The sequence below is a fragment of the Peromyscus californicus genome, unplaced genomic scaffold (genome assembly GCF_007827085.1).
Source record: "Peromyscus californicus insignis strain IS unplaced genomic scaffold, ASM782708v3 Scaffold_5__1_contigs__length_169319896, whole genome shotgun sequence".
Classification (NCBI taxonomy): domain Eukaryota; kingdom Metazoa; phylum Chordata; class Mammalia; order Rodentia; family Cricetidae; genus Peromyscus; species Peromyscus californicus.
The window spans coordinates 19905781-19928705 of record NW_026294573.1 but is presented as its reverse complement, the minus strand read 5'-3'; the positions used below and the strand labels follow the sequence as shown (position 1 = coordinate 19928705).

The 22925-nt window shown below is 52.3% G+C and overlaps 1 protein-coding gene across 2 annotated transcripts in view; it reads right to left on the bottom strand.

Annotated features, from left to right (window-relative positions):
* Man1c1 (mannosidase alpha class 1C member 1) overlaps window positions 1-22925 on the bottom strand; it is a 149835-nt gene that overhangs the window by 25501 nt on the left and 101409 nt on the right. For both annotated transcript variants that reach the window (XM_052718255.1, XM_052718256.1), the window contains 3 exons: window positions 8493-8608; window positions 6641-6721; window positions 347-441 (listed from right to left, as the gene is read on the bottom strand). In XM_052718255.1, coding sequence (XP_052574215.1) covers window positions 347-441; window positions 6641-6721; window positions 8493-8608 — 292 coding nt within the window. The remainder of the gene's footprint in view (window positions 1-346; window positions 442-6640; window positions 6722-8492; window positions 8609-22925) is intronic.

Sequence of the window (22925 nt, the reverse complement as noted above, 5' to 3'; positions counted from 1 at the left end):
GGCCAACTCTGGAGGCTCTGAGTCAACAGTGCCGGGCGTTATTTGCAGAGGAACAAATGTCTCTCCCACCCTGGAAGGTCAGGCCTGGGTGGCCCAAACCCTACACTTGGTAACCAATACCTGTCCAGGACAGTACTTAACAAAGGTCAGTTCTTACCACGCAAAAAATAGGAATAATACTTTTCTCATGCTTCAGCTCCTACCTCCAGAAAAATTCAAATCAGACGAAAGTGACTCCCTAGGACTCCATTCCGTCTGCCAACGGTCCCTAGGACTCCTCATCAGGCCACCACTCAGGGCCACAAATGGGGGTGGAGCACAGCCACCAGGTCACAAGGCACCTCACCTTTTGAAGTTGACGACGCCCTTGGGGATGCCTGTGGGTGTGTTGAAGGCGGGCAGCAGTTTCTCACCCAACTTGATGGCCTTTACTCGGAACACCTGCCAAGAAAGGTCAAAGGGCACTGAGTCCGAGTTGGGTGGAGTCAAGGCTGGGGGACAGGATTGGGAAGAGGCAAGGTTCTGCAGCCAGACAGCCTGGATGGAAGGCCAGGCTCCCAGATTGCTGACTTTGTGGCCTTAGACAAAGCCTCTGTCCATTTCTGTGTTCATAAAAAGCCAGTGTTGCTCCTCAGATGGTAGGGGGATGAAGGACTGTCACTGTGGTCAGGTGACCTTGGGAAGAGGAGGGGGAAAGCAGTCAGCGTCACCTCCAAGTCCAGAGGCAGACCCCACCGAGAAGGACCAGCTGTCAGCATCAGCACCACCCTTTAGGGAGCTGTGGGATGGTACATGCTAAATGTCCATAGCCTGGACCTGGAGCATCCCCAGAGGTCTATGTGTTGAAGGCTTGATCACCAGTCTTGGTATTACTGAGAGATGGTAGAACCTTTAAAAGCTGGAACTTAGGGGAAAGGAGGTAGGTCACTGGTGGGGGGACTTGATGGGGACATTGGGATCCCCTGCTCCCTCCCCTCTGCATCCCAGCTTCTCTTCCATCATGTGTTCCTTCCACAATGTCCTGGATCACTATGGAGTCAAAGCAGCAGCCAAGTAAGCATGGTCTGAGACCACTGAAACTGTGAGCTCAGTTGAGCCCACTGAAACGGTGAGCCCAGTTGAGACCATTCTGAGACGGGTAACCTCAGTAGAACACTTTCTTCTTCTAAGTTGATTATCTCAGGCATTTTATTCCACGAGGGGGAATTGACTAATACAGCGAGAGTGAGGGAAACAGTCGATCTGGACAGAGCATATACAGCATTGGACTAGGAGCACAGACCAAACTATTCTCCAGATTCCAGAACCTTCTACCTCTTGGATGACAGCTTCCCCCTTAAGATGCAGGGAAAGGGCCTTTCTTTGGTACTCTGAGGCCACTCAATTGTTTCCATTTTATAGACAGGGAATGAAGGGCAAGGGTGAATGGCTTGTTTTAAACCCTCCACATGATAGTTAAGGAGAGTTAAGGAGCCATAATGAAATCCCAGCTCAGGGTCCCTAAGCGAGGTTCCGAACCCTGCAAACTTCCTCTGAAATGCCAGATTAACTCAGAAGGATGTGTGACCTTCTGACTCAACAGTGTCACTCATAACCCACTCCTCCTAAAGGGCCAGCGAGACGACTCAGTGTGTAAAGGCACTTGCTGCCAAGCTCGATGACCTGAGTTCGACCCCTGAGACCCACATGGTGGAAGGAGAGAACCCACTCTCAGAAGCTGCCCTCTGACTTCCACATGCACACTATGACACACGTGCGTGCACACACACACCCATAAAACAAATGAACAAATGTAATATTAAAAAAACAAATAAACCCAGTTTATTCTTGGGACATAAATAATTGAGAGTGTTGTGAAAGATTTTCTATTGTGTTTATTCTAGCATCGCCTAAAATAGAGTGTGGTGCGTCAAGCCACACGGAAGTGGTTCAGTTCTGGCTTCCATGTGATGTAATGCCACGCAGCCACTGAAATGATGTAGTAGAAGAGCAGTTAGGAGCACAGTAAGTATATATACACCTGTGACGTCGAGAAATATCCCCAAATAGTGTAACTCAGTTTAATGTGTTTACATATGGATGCATGAAAAAAGGAAATACATCAAAACATTAGCAATGTCCTCTCAGAGGGGTTAACCCATGAACGGTATAATTTCCTTCTTTTAATTTACCTGTACTTTTCATGTAGTTATTTTTATTTTAAAATGAAGGTCTCACTGTGTTGCCCAGGCTGGTTTTGAATGCCGACACTCAAGTAATCCTTCTGCCTCAGCCTCCTGAGTAGTTGATACTACAGGTCTCTATGACCATGCTCAGCCTCCTGAGTAGTTGATACTACAAGTGTCTGTGACCATGCTCACAGCCTGTGTCATTTCACAGTAGGACAGGGCTGGTGGGTAAGGCCCTTACTCTGCAAGCATGAGGCCTGAGTTCAGATCCCCGGCACCCACATCAAAAGCTGGCTGTGGCTGCGGTTCCTGGAGCCCCAGCACTCGGTGGGGCAGAGGTAGGTGGTGGTCCCGGACCGGGCAGCCTAGGCTAAGGGCAAGCTTCCAGTTCAGTAAGAGACATCCAGCTCTGGTCTCTCAATTTGAGCATATAGGCACCCACCCAATGCATTTGAGTGCACAACAAACATCACACACACACACACACACACACACACACACACACACACACACACACACACACACAGGCCTATAACACAGTTGGACTCCATATTCAACAAACTGCAGACTGAAAACACACTTAAAAAAAAAATACTGGCCATGACGGGGTCCACCTGTAATCCTGACACTGAGGCAAGAGAAACACTTGAAGGCAGGAATTTGAGGCCAGTGTGGGCTCCACCCTGGAGGGAGGGGTAGAAAGCATGTCTGTGTTGACCATGCACAGGGATTCTTATTCCTGGAGGAGGGAGCAGAACACAGCCTCTGCTGTTGGGCAATCCAAGGACTTTGAGAGGATGAATGCGGGCCCTCTGCAAATAGCATGCTATTTCAGGTAAGGGCTCGAGCATTCCTGGAATTTGAGATCCATAGGGGTCCTGGGCCCAATCACCATGGATACCTAGAGAGGATCATAAATGTCCTTTAAGAGATGAGATGCAAGTCCCCAGTCTGTAGCTCTACTGACTCAATTTCCTGGCCTTCCTGACAAAGGCACCAGCAACAAAAATCTGCTGACTGAGGGGCTCATGGACTCAAGGCCCTGGCTCTCCTACATCACAGAATATAACACAAACAACCACCAAAGTCATGTGAGGCAGCTGCTGGGGCCCCCAACTGTGAGCAGTGAATGAGTTTGAGGCCTCTGAGGGTACATGGCCTTGAAAGAAAAAAGAAAGGGGGTAGCAGGGCTGGCTACATGGTCAGCCAAGAGGACACTGTCCAGTGCCTGTCTGTGAATCCTGGAAGTAGACCTCGGGGGCTGGTCTAGAACCCAAAGACACCTGTCACCTGGAGCTGCAGGGTCCGCCCTGGGGGTCTGCTGCAGAGCTCAGCCAGGCAGGAAGCCATTGGCTTAGTGACAGGAAGAGCTTGATCTCATACAGGCTTTGATCTCTTTACCCATCCAGAAGGTTGTTGGCGGTGAATGGAATGCACCCAGATGTGTGGCCCAGACAGCTGCATGATTGCCTGAGACCCTGGGAGGCTGATCTAGCTGAGAGGATCTTCTCTGCAGATAGGACAGAGTACATGTCCCTCCTGTGCACGGCCCTTAGGAGGCCTTGCTGCAGCTGTCACAGACGATCCCAATGGCCCTGGGGAGGGACTAGGCCAGCATGTATGTTCTAGAGTGTTGGGGACAGAAAGACGTGGGTCCGTCCACTCTGCCATCGTGGAAGGGAGTAGTGGGAGGGGCTGTGTTTGCAGACCTCTAGTCTCTGTAACAGCTCACAGGGAAGGTCCTCACTAAGGCTGAGCTTCAGAGTGATTCACTCAGGGCTACAGAGCTCTGTGGCTTTTTCTAGGACACCTGGTGTCTCCCCACATAGGGATGTGGGTTCAGTGGCCACAGTTCCAGATTGGAGAGCAACAGATTTGAGTTTTATTCTGTAGGGCCAAGGACTCAGCATACATCCTCCCATGTCATTATGTGACCTTCATTGAGCCATGCACTGTCTGTGAGCCTCAGTTTCCCCATCTGCACAGTAGAATGATAGAGTGTGCCCATGGCAGCTTCACAGAGTTTTTGTAGAAATTGAAAAAGAGGAAGTTTATATGTGAACATGCTTCCAAACTGTGAAGTGCTGTCCCAACATCCCCAGGAACAGCTCTGATTATGCTTGTCACCTTTAAAAAATATATATTATTTTACGTGTACAGGTGTTTAGTCGGCATATGTTTGGGCACCATATATGTGTAGTGCTCAAGAAGGCCAGAAGAGGGCATCAAATCCCCTGGGACTGGAGTTCCAGAGGTTTGTGAGCCACCATGTGGGTGCTAGGCCTTGAATTCAGGTCCTCTGCAAGAGTAGCCAGTGCTCTTAACTAAGCCATCTCTCTAGTCCCATGCTGGTCATCTTAATGGGAGTCGAGTCTCAGCAGGAGTGACCAGCTAGCAGGGTCCTCTTCTGCCACATCCTCTGAAGTAGACAAAGTAGCAGCCAGCAAACACGGCACACACATTTGTGGGAAGTTAAGAAATGGGAAGTCCCCAGCAGGCACCCACTGGGTGTGTGTGAGCTTCGTGTGACTGAGCCCTGGCAGCAAGCAGTGACAGGGGAGACAGAGCGGAGAAGGCCAAAGGGCTGGAGTGAGGCCTAGTCCAGCTGTCAGTGCCTCACGGACTTGCAAGTCTGTTTTATCATCTGCAAGTAGGTGATGCCTTCCCTGCGGGGATGGGGTATTTCCAACTCTCACGGAGCTCTGCATAGAACTCACAACCTGATATTTAACACGCCCGGGGAGAGCAGGGGCCATGGAGGTGTGCTGTCCGTCTGGGCAGGGCTGTGCAGACAGACTCAGGGCCACCTAGTTGGGCTACCCTCGTGAACTGTGTCTCAAGTCACCGGTGGCCAGGTCCACAGCCCCCTGCCAGGTGCACATCCTGAGAAGACAGGGTGAGGCGGGGAGCTAAGGGCTCAGAACTACAGACTCCTCAGAGAAGGGTCACAGGAGGGCTGGGTGGCTGTCCCTGGCATCACTCGCTCCTTCCTGAGTGGCTAGTCTTCAAGCGCCTCCCCTCCCGCTTCCCTCCATCCATCCCTCCAGCCGCACCAGCCGGGGAAGGTTGGACAGATGCCTCTGAAGCACATGAATGACTTTGCCTTTTTTTTTTTTCCTTTTTTCCCATTCCCTCTGTCATTTTCCTGTCCTGGGGTTTTCAAATAAAATTCAAGCTCTGGGTGGCTCAGAGCCGACGGCTCCCATCGACAATTTTTTTTGGGGGGGGGGGGGAAATGGTACACACAGTAATCTCTGCTGAGGAGATTATATTTGATGGAGAGCAGTCCAAAGAGACTCGGGAGATAGAAACGGCCTGTTACCTCTAAGCCCTCGACTTCAGCCATGACAGCTGAGGAAGGAAGACTTTCTTGGACCACAGAGGTGGAGGGAGGCAGGATTTCTCTGTAGCTTGCCTGCTTTACCTGCCCGGCTCCTGGTTCCAAGTGGCAGCTGAGCTGGGCAGAGTGGCTCTCTGGGTCCCGGGAAACAGCCTGGCTGATGGCCTGTATTCTGGGGACGCTGCCAACCTGGGCACCCGATATTCAGGCTGTGCCGTGACGAGGGCTCATGAGGGGAGAAGAAAGGCTCCAGTTTCTCCCAATCTCAGTGCAATTCAGATTCTCTGGCAGAGAGAATACATTCCTCGGAGGTGACAACCCTGGACCAAACTCTCCCTCCTGTCCCAAGTCACAAGGGCTCTTTGGTCTAAAGAGGGATCGTGACCATCCCATGACTGGAAAGAGAGTGATAAGAAGGGGGCTTAAGGCCACTCCCGGGTGACCCTGGGCACTTCCTGGCTCTCAAAGCCTTGCAATTACAGGCTATGGCCAGCAGGGCGGCCCCATTGCCACACACTGCTCCCTTGAGAAGGGTGCAGGCAAGGGTCTGGGCGACAGTTCTGTCCAGGACTGGAGGGAAGGAAAGTGTTGGGTGTGGAGTACATCGAAATCAGTGGGTCCACGGCTCGGCATTTAAGATCACTGGCTGCTCTTCCAGAGGACCCGAGTTCAATTCTTAACACCCACACAGAGGCTCAGAGCTGTAATTACAGTTTCAGGGAACTAGACTCCTATGTGGTATTCAGACATACATGCAGGCAAAACACTCACTTAAAAAAAAAAAAAAAAAAAAAAAGCCAAAGGCCTGGGAGTGGCGAGCGTTGTCTTAGTTTTGTGGGTCTTGAGAGCGGACACCTGTGAATTCCACCATAGCAGTTTCCTGGTGCAGGGCAAGTGCAGGTTCTGCGTGGACATGGTTCTCTTCTCAGAGAATTCAGCAGCTGCTCTGGGAGCCAAGGATGCTCACCTGGGCCATAGATCTGAGCAATGTGGAATCCTCATGGGGGCTCCTGGTTGGTCTCTGGCAGACCACCTCTCCCCAAGAAGCCACCGGGAGAGAAGAGGCGTGACTATAGTTTTTCTAAGACCTGTCCAGCCTGGCCAGCCCTGGGGCCTCAAAGAACCGACTCACCTCTTCTCCCGTCAGGTAGAAGGCCGAGAGCAGTCCTCCGATATACCGGATGTTCACCTCAAACAAGGATGCTTCTCCACTCTGCAAGAAGGCAGGGAGGGGACGGCAAGGACAGGGGTGAGCTCCCAGAGCTATCCAGGCTCTGGACACAGGCCACACTGCTCCCCTCAACACACACCTGTGTCCTGCTCTGGGGACTCCAGTAGACCAGGCCACAGCTCGGTTTTCATAGCAGAGGTCAAGAGGGGACAGCACCTGCCTGGCAGTTGCTACTGTGTGTTTAAGTGTTCCAAATAAACACCAGCTTTGGCTCCCTTCCCCAGCCTTGCTGGAGGCCATTGGAGCAGTTAGGCCTGGCTCTGCTCCAGGGGGTTCCGGACCTGTGCCGCACTGCAGGAGAAACTTAGCCCAAGAAGAGGCAAAGCCTTCTCTCCTTAGCAGGAATGAGGGAGGTCCTTCCCTGGGGTGACAGAGCAGGGCAGGGCTGAGCAGGAGGCTGTGGGCAGACGCCTGTGTGAGAGCGATCAGTCTCTGGGCCCACTCACACTGCCCTTCTCCACGACTGTGCGAAGCACACGCCAGGAACAGGGCCTAGCTAAATTCCCCACCTGAGCCCTGTGCATGGCTTTGTGACTTGAGATAGACCTCTCTTTTCCCCCGAGTTTCCTACCGCACAGAACGGGTCTATGACCACCTCCCAGGCAGGCCTTCTCACGGGTGGTGACCGAAAGCCGCGGCAGGGCCTCACACAGGTGGCTAGTGACGCCTCCTTTGCCCCAGGTGCTGATCTTGCCGGCCCTCTGCATCATATTTTTAATTTTTATTTGTAATACTTGGGATTGAATTGAGGGCCTAGGCAAATGCGTTATATCTCCAACCTTCTTTTTTCTTTTTTTTAAGGCAGGGTCTCACTAAATGACCCAGGCCCACCTCGAACTTGTGCTCTGGCTGCCTCAGCCTCCAGGCCTGGCTCAAGCTTTCATTATTGACAGCAGCCATCGATATCTGTTAATCTGGGGGGATTTTCCCACCAGTAAATGGTTCCTTTCCACCTCATATTGCCCCATGATGTCACCCCATTCTCTAGACGAAAAAGCTAAGGCTCAAAGAGGTGACCCCACCTTTCTTTTTTCTGCAAACACTCTGAGACTGTCCCGGCCTGTCTGAGTGTCCATCAGCTCCCTGGTCCCCTGGGCAGGCCCATCCTCTGCCTGGAGGAGTTGGAGGCTTCCCAGGGGGACCAGGTGGGTCCCTGGAGATGCCCCTCTGCCTCTGTCCCATCAACAGAAAAAAGGACTCTATACTCCCTCCCCTGGCCTCAGACACCAGAAGCTGCAAAGGTCCCAAGATGATTCTAGTAATCATAACAGTGATGAGGAGGCTCTGTATTTGTGTTGACTTTACGAGGCCATAAAATGCTCTCTCCAGCCCTCTGTCATGGTCTCCTTCCTGTCTCATAGTGAGGAGACCGAGGTTCAAGGCGGCAGAAAGCCTTTCCCAGCTCTCCAGTCCGGCTCTCAGGCCCCCCACGTCTCTTGCCTCCAACAAAGTCACTTCCCTTCCTACCTCTTGCTGAGCCACATGGCCAAGAGGAGCAATGTGGGGCGGGGGAGGGATGGCCCTGGCTGTCTCCCCTTGCACCAGAGGACACCAGCTGGGAGACATCCCCACTTCAAGCCTGGTCTCTGGTGAGGACACTCATGAGGGTATATACTGCAGCCGGGGCTCTAGACTGCTCTATTATAAAGCCCCAGACAAGAAGTGTGTTATCTGTGGAGCTCGAGGCTGTCCCTCATTTCCCCATGGGTACCAACTCACCACATCCTTCATCTCCCCATGGCCTCTGACTTACCACATTCAGGTGGAAGCTGTCTTGCACCCAGGCCTTGGCCTCTTGGAACTCCTCCTTCAGCTCCATGAGGTAGAGGGTGTCAAGAGAATCGATGATGGTTGCCCCACTGAGGCCGCCTGTAGGGCACAGAGAATTCCAAGTGTGACCCGGGGCCATTTTTATCCTTTTCATTCTTAGCTAGAAAAGTCACCCTTCCCCCAGGGTCCCCAAATGCTTGAAGAACTCCAAGGTACCAGCTAGGGGGACTTCAGTACCACCAGTGAGGGCAAGAATGGATCCATCATCCTGTCTCCTTGTGGGAGGAGAAATGGAGGCCATGCTGGGCCCTTCCCAGACCATGATCACTCCTTGGTCAGCAAGTCATTCAGTTCCAGGCAACACCCACAGTGATCTATGTGGCACACACAGCTTCTAACACACAGCCATTCCTGTGGCTCATCCACCCTATTTCTGCTTTATCTTGTGAAAAAAATACATGTGCTTACATATGCTTATGCAGGGAGACAGACGCTGCATGCCTGTGAACCCAGGGAGGATACAGGCAAACTCCAAACCTTGTAATACAGACTGGAATATAGCACAGGGACATCCACACACACACAGGTGAGGTAGATCTGTCTTTATGTGCTTGGAAGATACCCTGGGATCTCTCAAGTTAAGAAACAAACACAAACAAAAGACAGGCTGTGTGGGAGAACTATATAATAAGTTCTAAGGCCAGACATTGTCTACCAAATAAAAAGGCAGGTATGGGTTATCTTCTTTCACGTGGTTGGCCAGTGGGGTCCCATAGACTCCTAAATATTTTGGGCTATTGCTATTACTATTGCTTACCACCCAGAACCTTATGGTGAGATCCTATTGCTGAAGACGCCACATGCTTGAATCATAGAACATGGTGAAATCAAGCTGGTACTGACTTGGAAGCTTCATCCCTACCGGCTAGCTTTCATAATGCTGAAAGGTGCCATGCATGCTATCAGAGGAGAAAAGTAATTACAAATCTTTCCTAGTTCTGAACACTGTGAGCCACAGTGGCAACTGGCTTGGCAAGATACGCCCACTGGCACAATAGTGGCACTAACGTTTCGGGAGTAACCAATCACTTTCTGATTGGATTTGAATCCTGTACCACAAGACTACACTCATGCCTAGTGCTAGTCACTGGGCCAAAAGCCCGTGACTGGATAGGCCATAAGCCCTAGGGAGAACCTAGTACGATTACTTTGCTAAATGGATATAATATCCAACAACTGCCTCCTAAGTACTTTTCTTTGTATCCATAGACTAGCACATCTCTGAAGCCTCAGAGAAGCTTATCTATCTGTCTGTCTGTCTGTCTGTCTATCTATCTACCTACCTATCATTATCTATCTATTGTCTATCTATCTATCTATCTATCTATCTATCTATCTATCTATCTATCTATCTACCATCTACCATCTACCATCTATTATCTATCTATCTATCTATCTATCTATCTATCTATCTATCTATCTATCTATCTATCTATCTATCGCAGGAGATGGTGATTAAGACAGAGAGCCACAACTGGCCAACCCGCAGAGAATAAGAGACTATGGAGTATTCAGCTCTAAATGGGACATCTATACCCCTCACCCAAAGGCTCAGGGATCATCTGGGAAGAAGGGGTAGAAAGACTATGAGAGCCAGAGAGAGCAGATGTCTGCAGAACAACAGTATTTGCCAGACATATGACAATGGCCCTGCAGACATGAACCCACAGTGTCTGGGAGAGCATGCATGAGGACTGCACAAGATCAAGGCCGAGGAATCCCAGCATGAAGTCCCACCCCTAGCTGAGTTGCTATTGGCAACTGATGGCTGCTGGTGGAGAAGAGTCAGTTCTCTTCAGGGATGACGTCCCTAAGAGGCTACCTGTTGTTTAAATGAGAAATGTCCCCCCACGGGCTCATTTGTTTGAGCACCTGGTCCCATGTTGGTGGAGCTGTTTATGGAGGGAGGTGTGGGACCTTTAGAAGGTACAGACAGCCTTGGCCTTGCTGGAGGAAGTACATCATTAGGGGCGGGCTTTGAGGGTTTACAGCCTTGTTCTACCTTCCTGTTCTCACTCTCTGCTTCCTGTGTGCAGCTGAGATGTGATCCTCACCTTCCTGTTTTGGCCACTTGCTACCATGCCTCCTAGGCCGTTATGGATTCTCTCTATGGAAACATAACCTCAAGTAAACTCTTCCACATGTTACTTTTGGTTGTGTTGTGTTATCACAGAAAAGCAACCCACACACTACACGTGATCCAGGAGACGGCCCTGCCCCCAGGTAATACAGACAGTGCTAAGTGGACTCGGGGTTTTTGAAAGAGTAATGACGCTGGGAAGGAGAGTGGTGGAGAAGACAGGGGAGGAACCGGAGGAGAGGGAGGGGAGTGGGTTTAATCAAACATCATAGGCACGAATGAATTTCTCAAACAATAATAAAAAAGATGAAAAAGTGAAAACAGAACAGGTGGCGGAGATGGCTGGGTGCGTGAAGTGGTGGCCATCCTGTCATCCCAGCGCTGGTAAAGCAGGAACGGGCTGATCCCTGGAGCCCTGTGGCCCCCAGCCTAGCCTCCGCGGTGAGTCCCAGGCCTGTGAGACCCTGTCTCATAAAATCTAAGACAGCACTTGAAGAGTGACAGTTGAGGCTGTCCTCTGGGCTCTACATCCATGCACACATGTGAGCACGCACCCTCTCTCTCACACAGAGCCAACAAAAGTAAGCAAAACTCCAAAAGCAGCCTGGCAGACCCACTTTATTGCAAAGCGAAAAGGGGGCTCCAAGCCGGAGACTACGGGGCTCAGAGCTTGTCTTTGGGTACTGGAGCAGAAATGTTGTTTATTTCTTCTGGGTTATTTTTTGTTAGAGATTTATTTCTGTTAAAAAGAAAAATGGGGCCGGGCGGTGGTGGCGCACGCCTTTAATCCCAGCACTCGGGAGGCAGAGCCAGGCGGATCTCTGTGAGTTCGAGGCCAGCCTGGTCTCCAAAGCGAGTTCCAGGAAAGGCGCAAAGCTACACAGAGAAACCCTGTCTCGAAAAATCAAAAAAAAAAAAAAAAAAAAGAAAAAAGAAAAATGGGCAAGGCCCTGGGTTCGATCCTCAGCTCCAAAAAAAAAAAAAAAAAAAAAAAAAGAAAAGAAAAAGAAAAAAAAGGAAGGAAAAATGGGAAACAGTTTAGATAAAGAAGCCAGACAAGGTACAACCCAAAAGTCCTCCTGTTCTCTCTTATTCTAGGGTAGGGGGTTCACAAAGAGCTGTCACTGCTTGATCTGCACCCCGACACTGGTCTCTGGGAGTAAACACTGAGGTAACTTGTCCCCCCATCCTCACTGTTGAGGGAGGCAGGAGAGGACTGGGGGAAGTCTCAGCCAGTTGGGCACTGTCAGATCCCAGAATGGAGGAGAGGAGTGAGCTTGGTGCCATCTGGAGAGCTTCCTGGAGGAGGAGGGGGCTGACTTTCATCAATATCTTACAGCTAGAGTCACAGACAGCAGCAACGTCTTTTAGGGCCCAGAGCACTTTCACCCCTAAATTCCTCTAGGGACAATGGTACCCAGACTCTTCCTTGGATGTTCCAATTTGCAGATGCTCAGGTCCCATCTATAAATGGCATTGATTTTGATATGACCTAGGCAATTCTCTTGTGTATTCTATTTCATCTCAGATGAGTTACGATAGTCTCAGGTCAGTCCTGTCACAGTATATTATTAGGGGATAGAGATAAGAAGAAGATCATGTACCGGGCAGTGGTGGTGCACGCCTGTAATCCCAGCACTTGGGAGGCATAGCTAGGCAGATCTCTGTGAGTTCAAGGCCAGTGTGGGCTACAGAGCAAGATCCAGGACAGGCGCAAAGCTACACAGAGAAACCCTGTCTTGAAAAACAAAATATAATAAAATAATAATAATAATAATAATAATAATAATAATAATAATAATCATATAATAATAATAATAATATCATGCTTGGTATACACTTTCTCCCCCAAATATTTTCCATTTGTGTTTGGCTGAATCCACTCATGTGAAAGCAAGGGATGCAGAGAGCCCACAGCATGGCCCTCAGAAGAATGGCTGTCTCCACTGTGCCCCTGCAGAAGCTCAGGGGGTCAGGAGTCACAGGCTCTGCCCTCCCGAGTCTGAACCCGCTGAGTCTGGCCTGGCTCCGTGCCTCCACATTCAGGGTTCCTCCGCCTGCGCGTCCCTAACTGCTCACTTGTGTGAGTGCACATGGAGACTCCTGAACTGAATCATGGGTGGGCATGGTGTGTGTGATAAAGGGCACAGCCCGAAAAAGAACCAGAGAGAGGGAGGGCAAGGGAGAAGGGGGCAAAGACAGGGCCAGAAGTTAAGGACATATCACCAGAAGGGAGTGCTGGCCACAGAGGCGGGGGGGGGGGGGGGGGGGGGGGGGGGGGGATGGTCACATGTCTGGGTGCTTAGACTAGGGCTGATGTGAACTTGTGGAGTGCCAGCCCCTCCCACAGCCACAAGGCCAGGCCGGCATTCCTATCGGCCTCCCGGCCTCCCGTCTAGGTGCCTCCTCTCTGGGGCCAGCAAGGCTCCAGTGAAGACTTTACCCTCTGGAGACGTTTATGCTCCTTGGGTTGCTGGTCTGGAGCCCAGGCCCGGGTGACCTGAGGTCCTGTCTAATGGATCCCACGCAGGTTGCAAAGCGGGTGTTTTAAGGGCCTGGAGCAACTCTGAGGTCCTGCTGGGTCACCCTTTCATCTCCCAGATGAGGCCCCATCAAGGACTAAGCCAGCTCAGGGGAGATGAGCTTCTGCCCCCAACTCTCAACTCTGGGCAAAGGGTCCTAAGTGCTCACTGTCTGGCAGTCAGCTGTAAGCCAGGGCCAGGAGGAAGCTGAGTCCCTCCCTCCAGGGCACAGCAGAGTCTCTCATTTCAAAATCCTGCCCTGGGTCACTTGTCTTCACCTCAATAGCCCTCTGTCTCTTGGGGCCCAGCAGGGAGAGCAATCAGGGCTCCTTATGACCAGCTGTCCCCATGACACCTCAAGATGTCTGATGCGGATGGCTGAGAAACTGGCTGAGTTTGTTAGTGAGGGCCTGCTCTGGCTTAAGGCTCTGGCCTCTTGGCTTGGTTGGTTTCTTCCCTGCCTCCATCCCGCACCTGGCTGGGCTGGGGTCCTGCAAGGCTCTTAGGGAGAACTTTCACTTCAGGCAGGCTCAGGCTTACTCTAGAGCCCAGGCTGGATGACAGAGCCCAGTCCAACCCTAGATGGCACCTGGACGGCTTCCATGGGGAACAGACAGACACCCAGTAAACAGGCCACAGCAAACAGGCCACAGCCCATGTATACTGAAAGATCCAACAGGGCTCAAAACAGCAGCCAAGACCTTTCCTGGGGCTGTAGCCATGGTGGGCTCTGGCCCGGCTTCGTCTCTAAGCTCTACTTTTCACACAGGACAACCTCTCAGAGCAGGAGACAGCGAAACATGTTAGAAAGAACAAAGGCCCGGGAGGCAGAACTGGCTCAAACCAGCACAAGCCAGCAGCACACCTGTGAGCATCCAAGTTACCAGTGGATTAAGGGGAAGACCCCTGGGTGGGGCACTTGGGAGCCGTCACAGGTCCCTGAGCATGACCCACCCACCATAAATTCATCTGCCCTTGCTTAGTGGACACTAAGTGCTTGATAAATCAGTTCTGGGGTTCTGGGGTTCCTTTGCCCACCTTGAAACTATGGCTTGTCTAGGGAGTAGGGAAAGGGGAGGGTGGCGATATGGGAGTGTCACACCATATACCAACATCTGGTCCCTGCATCTGACTGCCCCTGGAAAGGTCCTCCACAGTGTTTTTGGTGGTCTTGGGTATCTGCGGCTTAGACCATCGTGACCCCTGACCTCTGTGCAACAGCCTCCAACACGGCTTCCATTCTCATGGGTTGTCTTCCTAAAACAGGATCTGGCGGTGTCTCTTCCCCAAGTTCAGGAACCTGCCCCGGCTCCCCTTACAATAAGGCATGCTCCCCCTGCCTCACAGCTTTGAAGGTTTGTAGCATTCTTCAAGGCCTGCTTCACACACAGCCTTCCCTGACGCCACTCGTGAACCTGCCCCCACTCAGGGCCTGCCCACAGCACTCTCCTGAGCCATGCTCCCCCCCATGCACGGTCGGGCTTTGACTTTCCCTCTGAACATCTATCTGGTGAGTGTCAAAGGTCAAAGGTTCCTCTGTCTCTCTCGTCCCTCTTCCACTGAACCTTGTAGTTTTGTTTCCAAGCAGCCCTAAAGGGCAAGAGTCCTGCTCACAGGGCCACCAGCCATGCCTGTGGCCCCTCTACCCACTCTTGTTCCCATCTGCCTGTGGCAGTCTACTGTCTACCTTGCTGGCCCTCAGCATTGCTCTGACGCCTTCTGGTATGTTCTCTGAGAAGCCTTCCCTGGTACGCCTGGCACAAGGGCTCTCATTCCTGAAGGAACCATCCATGTCTGTCCCTCCACAATAGATGGAACCCTGGTCCGCATGAAGTTGTCCCCATGCCCAAGAAACAGCTGCCGGCTGACAGTGAGAAGGTAGGAGACAGGAAGCCACAGATGTTCCTATGGCCTCCTGCTGGCTCCATCCTGGGTTTGGACTGGTGGACCAAGGTGGAGGGGTGGGTGGGAGGGTGGGGGATGGGGATGGGGCCCACCCTCTGCCTTCTCCCTGTGGTTTGCCTATGGTGGCTGATTCCTAGTCCCCTTTGCCGGCTCCTCACTGCCTGCCAGCTCCACAGTCCGAGATTCAGTCTGGGCTTGTTCCTATCCACATGTTGGGGACCCCCAGATTTAAATTTCCTGCCAGGACCTTGTCCCTGATGTCACTATCTCCTATTAACACTCTGGAAGCTTCCTGCTCCTCCTTCCAAATGACCCTCAGCCTCTGTACTCGCTCCCCCACACCTGGATCCTGTTCTCTTTGGGCAGCCCTGTTCTGCAGCATAATCCCAGGGCTTCCCACCTACCCCTAGGCTTTCTCCACTGTCCGTCTGTCCGTCCCTCTTCCCTGCCCCGTCTATCCTCAACAAGGCCAGAGGGAACCAAGTCATGGGCTGGAGGATGCTATAAAGTGTTTGGTGTACAAGCATGAATGAGGGTATATCTCATTCCTGGAATCATATTCCCATCCCAGGATAACCGGAGTTATATCCTCGGAACTCTAGAAAAAAGCAGGGGCTGGAGAAATGGCTCAGTGGTTAAGAACACCGGCTGCACTTACAGAGGACCCAGGTTCAATTCCCAGCAACCACATGAAGGCTCACAACTGTCCTTAACTACAATTCCAGGAGACTCAACACCCTTCCATAGGCAAAATAAAACATCAATGCACATTAAAAATAAATAAATTTAAAAAAGCTGCTATGGGGAGGGCGAGATGGCCTTGTGGGTAAAGACAATTGCCACCAAGCCTGATGACCTGAGTTTGGTCTTCAGGACCCACCTGGTAGAGGAGAGAACTGACTCCTCCAAGTTGACCTCCACACACATGCACACACTAAATAAATAAATGTGATAGTAAAAGAGCCTCAATCCATGAGCTGGAGAGACTTAGGGCTGGGGCTGACCTTTTATTCATGCTGGGTGTGGTGGCATACAGCTTTTGTCTCAAGCATTCGGGAGGCAGATGCAGATGAGTCTCTGTGAGTTCAAGGCCAGCCTGGTCTACATAATGAGTTCTAGGACAGCCAAGGCTACATAGTAAGACCTTGTCTAAAAAAACAAGGAAACTGCTACCCCCCACCCCAGACATCCCTGTGAAATAAAGGAGACAGGAGGACCCCTGGGGCCCAAGAGAGTCAGTCTGGCCTAATCAATGAATTCCAGGCCAATGAGAGGGCATGTCTCAAAAACCAAGGCGGACAGCACCTGAAGAGGACGGACACTCAAGGTCATCCTCTGGCCTCCACAGGTATGCACACACCACCTTGCACCGATGTTTCCTATTGAGAGGAGGCAGCATGAGAACCCCAGACTCCAACATCCCCTCCCAGGGCTGCCTCCACAGAGCCATTCGCCTGGCCCATGTCTCTACCAACTCTGCCATATAATAATGATTTTTTTATGTGATGTTATATTAACAGAGAGAAATGGGTCAGGCTGGGCAACTCCAGCTCCGGGAAGAACATTTAGAAGGAAAAAAATGACCCAAGGCATAGCCTATTACTGCGGCTCCCCAGAGCCACACACTAATGGCTGCGTTTAATTTAATGATACAATCCGCAGAGACTTCTCTTGATCGGAAGTGAAACAACATGTACGTCTTTTCTCAGCTGCCACAGAGAGCGGGGTGGCCGTGTGTGGCAGGCTGTAATTTTACAGATTGAGGCAAAGGCACTGCCCACCCATGGGAATGAGGCTTTCTGGGATACTGACACTCCTTCCATGGCTCTACTCCGACACCTGGGCAGGACAGGTCATGACCTGGACGGAATAAAGCATGGGAGGATATGCTGGTTTCCGGGCAGAAACGGACTGGCACTTCTCTCTCCTGCCTCTGTGAGGGGCAGTGCCATATTGTCAGGGAGCCCAAGACAGCCACCAGGAGGCCATGCACATTTACTCTGACAGTCTCCTCAGAGGTCTGGCCAACAACTGGCATGAATTCCAGACGCATGAATGGGAAGCTCCACCTGCAAGTCTCCCCAGCTGAGCGCCTGCATGCCAGGTATGGAAGAGCCATGCATGCTGAGCCTTCTGAGAATTCCTGACCTGTCTATTCGGAAAGCCTCATCAAATCACTACTCCAAGCACTAAGTTCCGGAGCAGCAAAAGCACCTGGAAGACCCTACCACGTGAGTTCCTAGGAAGATTCGTTAAAGTGGCACAAGCCCCCTGACCCCCACCCCCAGACCTGGCCACAAAGCATATTGGATATTGTTGAAAACCACTGTCTTGTAGGATGAGGCCATCTAGCTGCAGAGAAACCTTCTGTTTCTTTCCTTAGGTAGCCCAGGCTGGTCCAGGCCCACGGCCCTCCTGCCTCGGCTTCCTGAGATTATAGGCAATGCCATCCACCCAGGAGCCCTTCCATTTCTATGTGGTCTGGGTTTTTTTTTTTTTTTTTTTCTCCTAGAATGTTTATGATGCTGTTTCCTAGGTCACTCGAATTGTACTCAGAGGCTGTTTCCAGGCAAAGGCTTCTTGGAGCCTCTGTGAGGAAAAGCATTATTAGGAACTAACTATTCCTGGAATCCAGAATGCTCGCTAGAAGCTGAGTAACACAAGGCTGTTTACTCAGTCTGACCTGCCCACGCCACTGGCCTACTTAAAAGCCCTGTTCCTCCTGTTCTCCAGGGTCAAGCTCCTGATGCACTGAGCAGTGATGGAGTCCAGGCCTCACAGGCCCTGCACACTGCCTGTTACCCACTCTGCAAGTGATGCCCTGCCCCCACCACAGATCACCAGCTGTGCCCTGAGTCCCCGGGGGCAGGCCACTAGCACAGGTCTCTGTGCTTGGGAGACCTTTTTGCTAGGGTTCCAAGGTGTCTCTCACATCTTAGGAACATAAATTCCTACGCAACAGTGTTGCAGGTGGGACCCAGGAGATGCGGAGTTCCTGGGGGCGCTGCTCACAGTGCAAGAAGATGCTGTTACCATAAGAGCGGGCTGGGTACCGCAGGCAAACCTGCGGGTCGGTGGGTGAGTTTGGGTCCCTCCCTCCGCTGCTCTTCTGCCTCCCACTGTGGGGTGTCAGCAGGAGCGCTCAGCTGTGTGATGCCCTCAGATCCTGGTCTGGGGTTGACACCCCTGGAAATGCACGTCCACGGAGCGTGAAACCTGACAGACGGCCATGACCGGCAAGACCTCACCAGAGCTGGCGCCGTCCGTGCTCACTTGGAGTCAGGCACCGGAGCGTCACACGCGGCTCTCTTAGGCCTCGTGACAGCTCCTAATGCTATCCTCTCACAGATGAGGATCAGGGCTTAGCAGATTAAGTCACTCGCTCAAGATCCATCCATTCAGCCCAAGTCTATTCTCGGGGTGCTGGGGCCTGGCACAGGAGTGCTATGGGGGGAGAGGGACTGAGGCCCAAGCATAAAGGTCCTGTAGAAAATGTTGGGTGACTTTGCAGGGGCAATGTGAACACATACCTCCTCAGCCCAGGCAGGGTACCGACGACACACTACAGTCACACACTCAGCCTAGCTTAGTGAACCAGCAATGAATGATGTTTCCTTACTTTGACCCCTAGACAGCTGCATCCCATAAAAGTCCCACACCAGCACGGGTGACAACCTCTTAAAATCTGCAGAGTCTCCTCTTTAACTCATCTCCCTTTATACTAGTAGAGCCTTTGGACCACATGTACTGAGGCTGGGTTACTGACGGGCGGGGGCAGAGCTCCACAGCGCAGGGGAACAGGGCAGCTGTGCGGGGCTGCATTGGAAAGTGGAGGAGGGGGCTTTGGTCAGGAAGGGCAGTGTCCATCTGATCACAGCCGGCAGGGCACACGCAGGGGAGAGGGCGAGGTGTGGTAGGAAGAAGGCACTCTGCATAAGCCGGGGGAGAGTAAGTTCGTGGAGCAAGTCCACGGAGCAGAAGGTGGGAGCTGGCGCCGAGGAGGAGGAGGAGGAGGAGACGCAGCAGGTGGAGGGGCGTCAGACCCAGGCTGTACAGGTCATGGGAGCTAAGGGAAGGGGGTCTAGCTAGCTTAGGACCACATCCCATGGGCTGCTGTGTAAAGAGCGATCTGGATGGACCCAGAGAAGACCTTGGGCAGAGCTATGATCTGAGTCTGGAGCATGCCCAATAGTTACTTAGGGGTGTGTGTGTGTGTGTGTGTGTGTGTGCGCGCGTGCGCGCGCTGACAAGAAGAACTTAAGCTTTAAGGCCCCCCACCCTCCTACAGATCTAGGTGGAGTTAACCAGCTGCCTCTCTGCCCTGCTTGAGAGAGCCTCCATCTGTCTGTAACAGCAGGCTCTCCCCATCCCAGGGCGGTTATGGACCCTGCCTGGGACACATTGTGGCCACACAGAGCTAGGCATTGATTACTATCCCTGTGCATCTTCTTACTCGATGGGCCAGAGCCAAGAGATACAGATGTGTGGCTCTGATAACCAGAGGAATACTTATTAGATCGCAATCAGAGAGGCCTCATTCACCCCCAAGACACACAGGGAGATAGCAGAAGCAGTGCAGGGGTAGCGGGGTGCGAGCCTGGTACAGGGCTGAGTCCCTGAGATGGTCCTTCCAGCCACAGAGAATGGGCAGAATTCTGGAGACACCAAGCAAGCTTGACTCTAGTGTTCATGTGCATCCTCAGTTTCCTTGTCTGTACAATAGGCACAATTATACCTGTTAAAACTGCCCCGGGGGCTAGAGAGTCCACAAAATGAGGGCAGTAGCAGCTGTCCCGGAACCTGTAGGCACTTCCTGCTGGGCATCAGAGCCACACCTGTCTGCAGTGCTGGGGACAGGACGCAGGTCCTCTTGCACACTGGCAAACACTTTACCCCTGAGGGGTACCCTGAGCCTTGACCACAAGCTTCCTGACAAGCTGGCAAGAGGCTGTGGTTACAGATAAAGAACAGAGGCTTAGAATCAGCTAAACACCCCAGAGCAGGGAGTGGGAGCCAGGGTCTGCCCCAGAGGACCTCCTGGCACCACTGTGCGGAGGGTCCTTGGTGCAGGAGTCAAGAGTGCTTTTCTGCAAGTGTTGCCTCCTACCTGGGGCTACAGCGCTGCTCCTTGGCAGGTACTGTCTGTGTGCAAGAAACCTGATGCCTCTCCCTGGAGGCCTGGGGCCCCTCATCACAGCACGGGGACCCCAGCTTGCACGGCTTTCTCTAGGTCCCTTCAGGCTGACATCTGACAGCATGCAGGTTCCGTCAGGGCTGACATCTCCCATGCTGCTGTTCTGTGTCCCACTGTGCACTATCTGACCCAGATAGTGCACAGGAGACTCTGCTTCCCTGACTCGTGAGATCTGGGAAAGCAGAGGTCTTGCAGCCCTGTTACCTATCTCCAGACCATCAAAGACCCAGGAGGATGCTGGCCCCATGGCAGGTTCTGAGTCACGAGTAAAAAGTGAATCCACAGAGGGGACTGAGAAGCAAGCGTGACCAGCAGCTGGACCAGTTCACCCCAGCGTTGAGAGGAAAGGCAGAGAGAGACCCAGTCTTGGCTCACAGAGCCTTCTAGATTCTGACAGAGCCAAACACACCCTCTCCCTCTCCATTTGTCTCACTACCCCTGACTGGCCTAGAACTCAGAGACTGACCTGCCTCTGACTCTGGAGTGCTGGGATGAAAGACTCGTGGACACAGCATCTGCCCCGAGACTGACCCTCGCTGCAGGACAGGCCTGGGATAGTTGATACATAATGAGGACGGGGAGGTCAGTAAATAGTCTCATGTCTCCTGTCACCCGATTCATCCTGGGAAACAGGACTCTGGTTCATTACCAAAGCAGCAAATGGTCATCTTAGGTGACGACATGTGTTCCCTTTAAAGGCGCAGAGGCCACAGAGGGTGCCTACCAGTACCTTTGGTTTCTTAGAAATGGCAGCGATAATGGGTTAAATCTCTCTCTCTCTCTCTCTCTCTCTCTCTCTCTCTCTCTCTCTCTCTCTGTTTCTATATATGTTTCTCTACACACACACACACACACACACACACACACACACACACACACACACACACACACACATGTTTCTAGTAAAACAAACCTTGGCTCTAGGGCTTAGCAGCTGTGTGAGCATGATCAAATGACTTAACCTCCCTGAGCCAGCAGTGAGCCTGAATCCAGCGGAGGACCAGCAGTACCCACTTGGGATGTGCAGGTGGGGGATGACCTGCAGAATCTTGCAGCAGAGGAAGCTGGAGGCCCAGGGTCCTTTGAGGGCAGGTCCCTCCCACAAGCCCAAGCCCACCTGCTCACAGTAAACCCAAGCCTATGCTGGTGCCTGAATGGCTTTCTGGGTGCCAAGGGCTTCTGGGCTGGGTGGGAGCCGGGGCGACTCTCGGACGCAGCAAGAGTCAGAAGTCTGCTCCGCTTCACAGTGTGCACAGAGCAACCTCCCTGAAATGAGAGGGAGGGTGTCGAGGCTACCCCAGCTAGGGTGACTCTCCACAGGCAAAGCCCTGGGTATTTGTCAGGCTTGGTGCTGGCAGTGGGAACGGTAGAGGAAGTGGCAGCACAGAGTTTTAGAAATATATAGCAATCTGTTTTTGCCAGTCAATGGAAGGCTTAGCTCAAGTCATTAAGACACCATCGGAAGTAATCAAGTACGGAGAAGCCGGGCGCCGGCCCCCAGATCATCTCCGAATGCTCCGGGGTAACTTGCAAAAACCATCAGTGAGCCGGGAGAGGATTATGGCAGACGTGATCACAGGGTTTCTGAGTCTGGTCTGTGTCTCAGGGGATGAAGGATTTGAGAGATAATCACCACCCAGACTGAGGTGGCAGGGTCAGTGAGCCCTGGAGGGAGAGTGTCTATGATGGCTTGAGCCTGACCCCTCCCCACAGCTGCTTTCTCAGGAAGACAGTAAGGTCTCAGAAAAGAATAGTGAGAGCCACTGTGACAGGTGGTGGGAACAAGTGGGACACTTACTCCACGGCCAGGGCTCTGCCCTGGTCTGGGACTTTGCCCCTACTCTAGGAACTTATATGGTTTCCTGCATCTCCCCGGGACCTCTAGTTCTCCATCTGTGAAGTGGGTTGGCCCGTAAAGGAGTTTACTCCTGCACAGTAGCTATGACAGCAACTGCTACTCGGGCAGCCCTTGATACATGCTGGGCTGAACAGTCCACCTAGACGGGAAGCCTGAGATGACCTTGGACTTGGATGAGGAAGGAAGAGCAGATATCTACAGAGTGGCAAGTTGGAGGAAGGCCATCCCAGGTGGACTCCAGCACGTGCAAAGGCCCTGAGGTGATCACTTAGAGAGTGTGTACGGGGAGGGGGCTGGAGGTGGCTGGACATGGGTGCAGGCTGAGGGTCTCGGACTCTGAGGTAAATACAAGGCTGGAATGTGGAAGTATGGCTGCAGGGTGGAGCTGCTGACTGCCATGTGGATAGGTGAGAAACAGGGGCACTGGGAGGTGTGCAGAGACAGTGGACAATGTGACCTCAGGCTCTTTGCAGGATCCAGAACCACAAGGCATGTCCCCTCCCAGCTCTCAACCAAACTGCGTGCTGCTCGCACACACTAAGGACATTCACCCAGGTCCCTAGATGTTGCTGAAGGAATGCCCTCTCAAGAGCTCGTACAGAGAGGTGCGAGGCTGCTACATGGACAAGGCCTGTGCTTCAGTCTGCAGTTCGGTGGGACCTGGGGCTGTTCTGATCAAGAGAATGTGGGTATGAGTTCCACATGCCACCAGACGCCCTGGCCCATAAAATCCTCCAAAGCCAGGTGACCGCGGGAATCACCAGCGTGCTTCCAACACCCTGAGTCCCTAAGAGCCT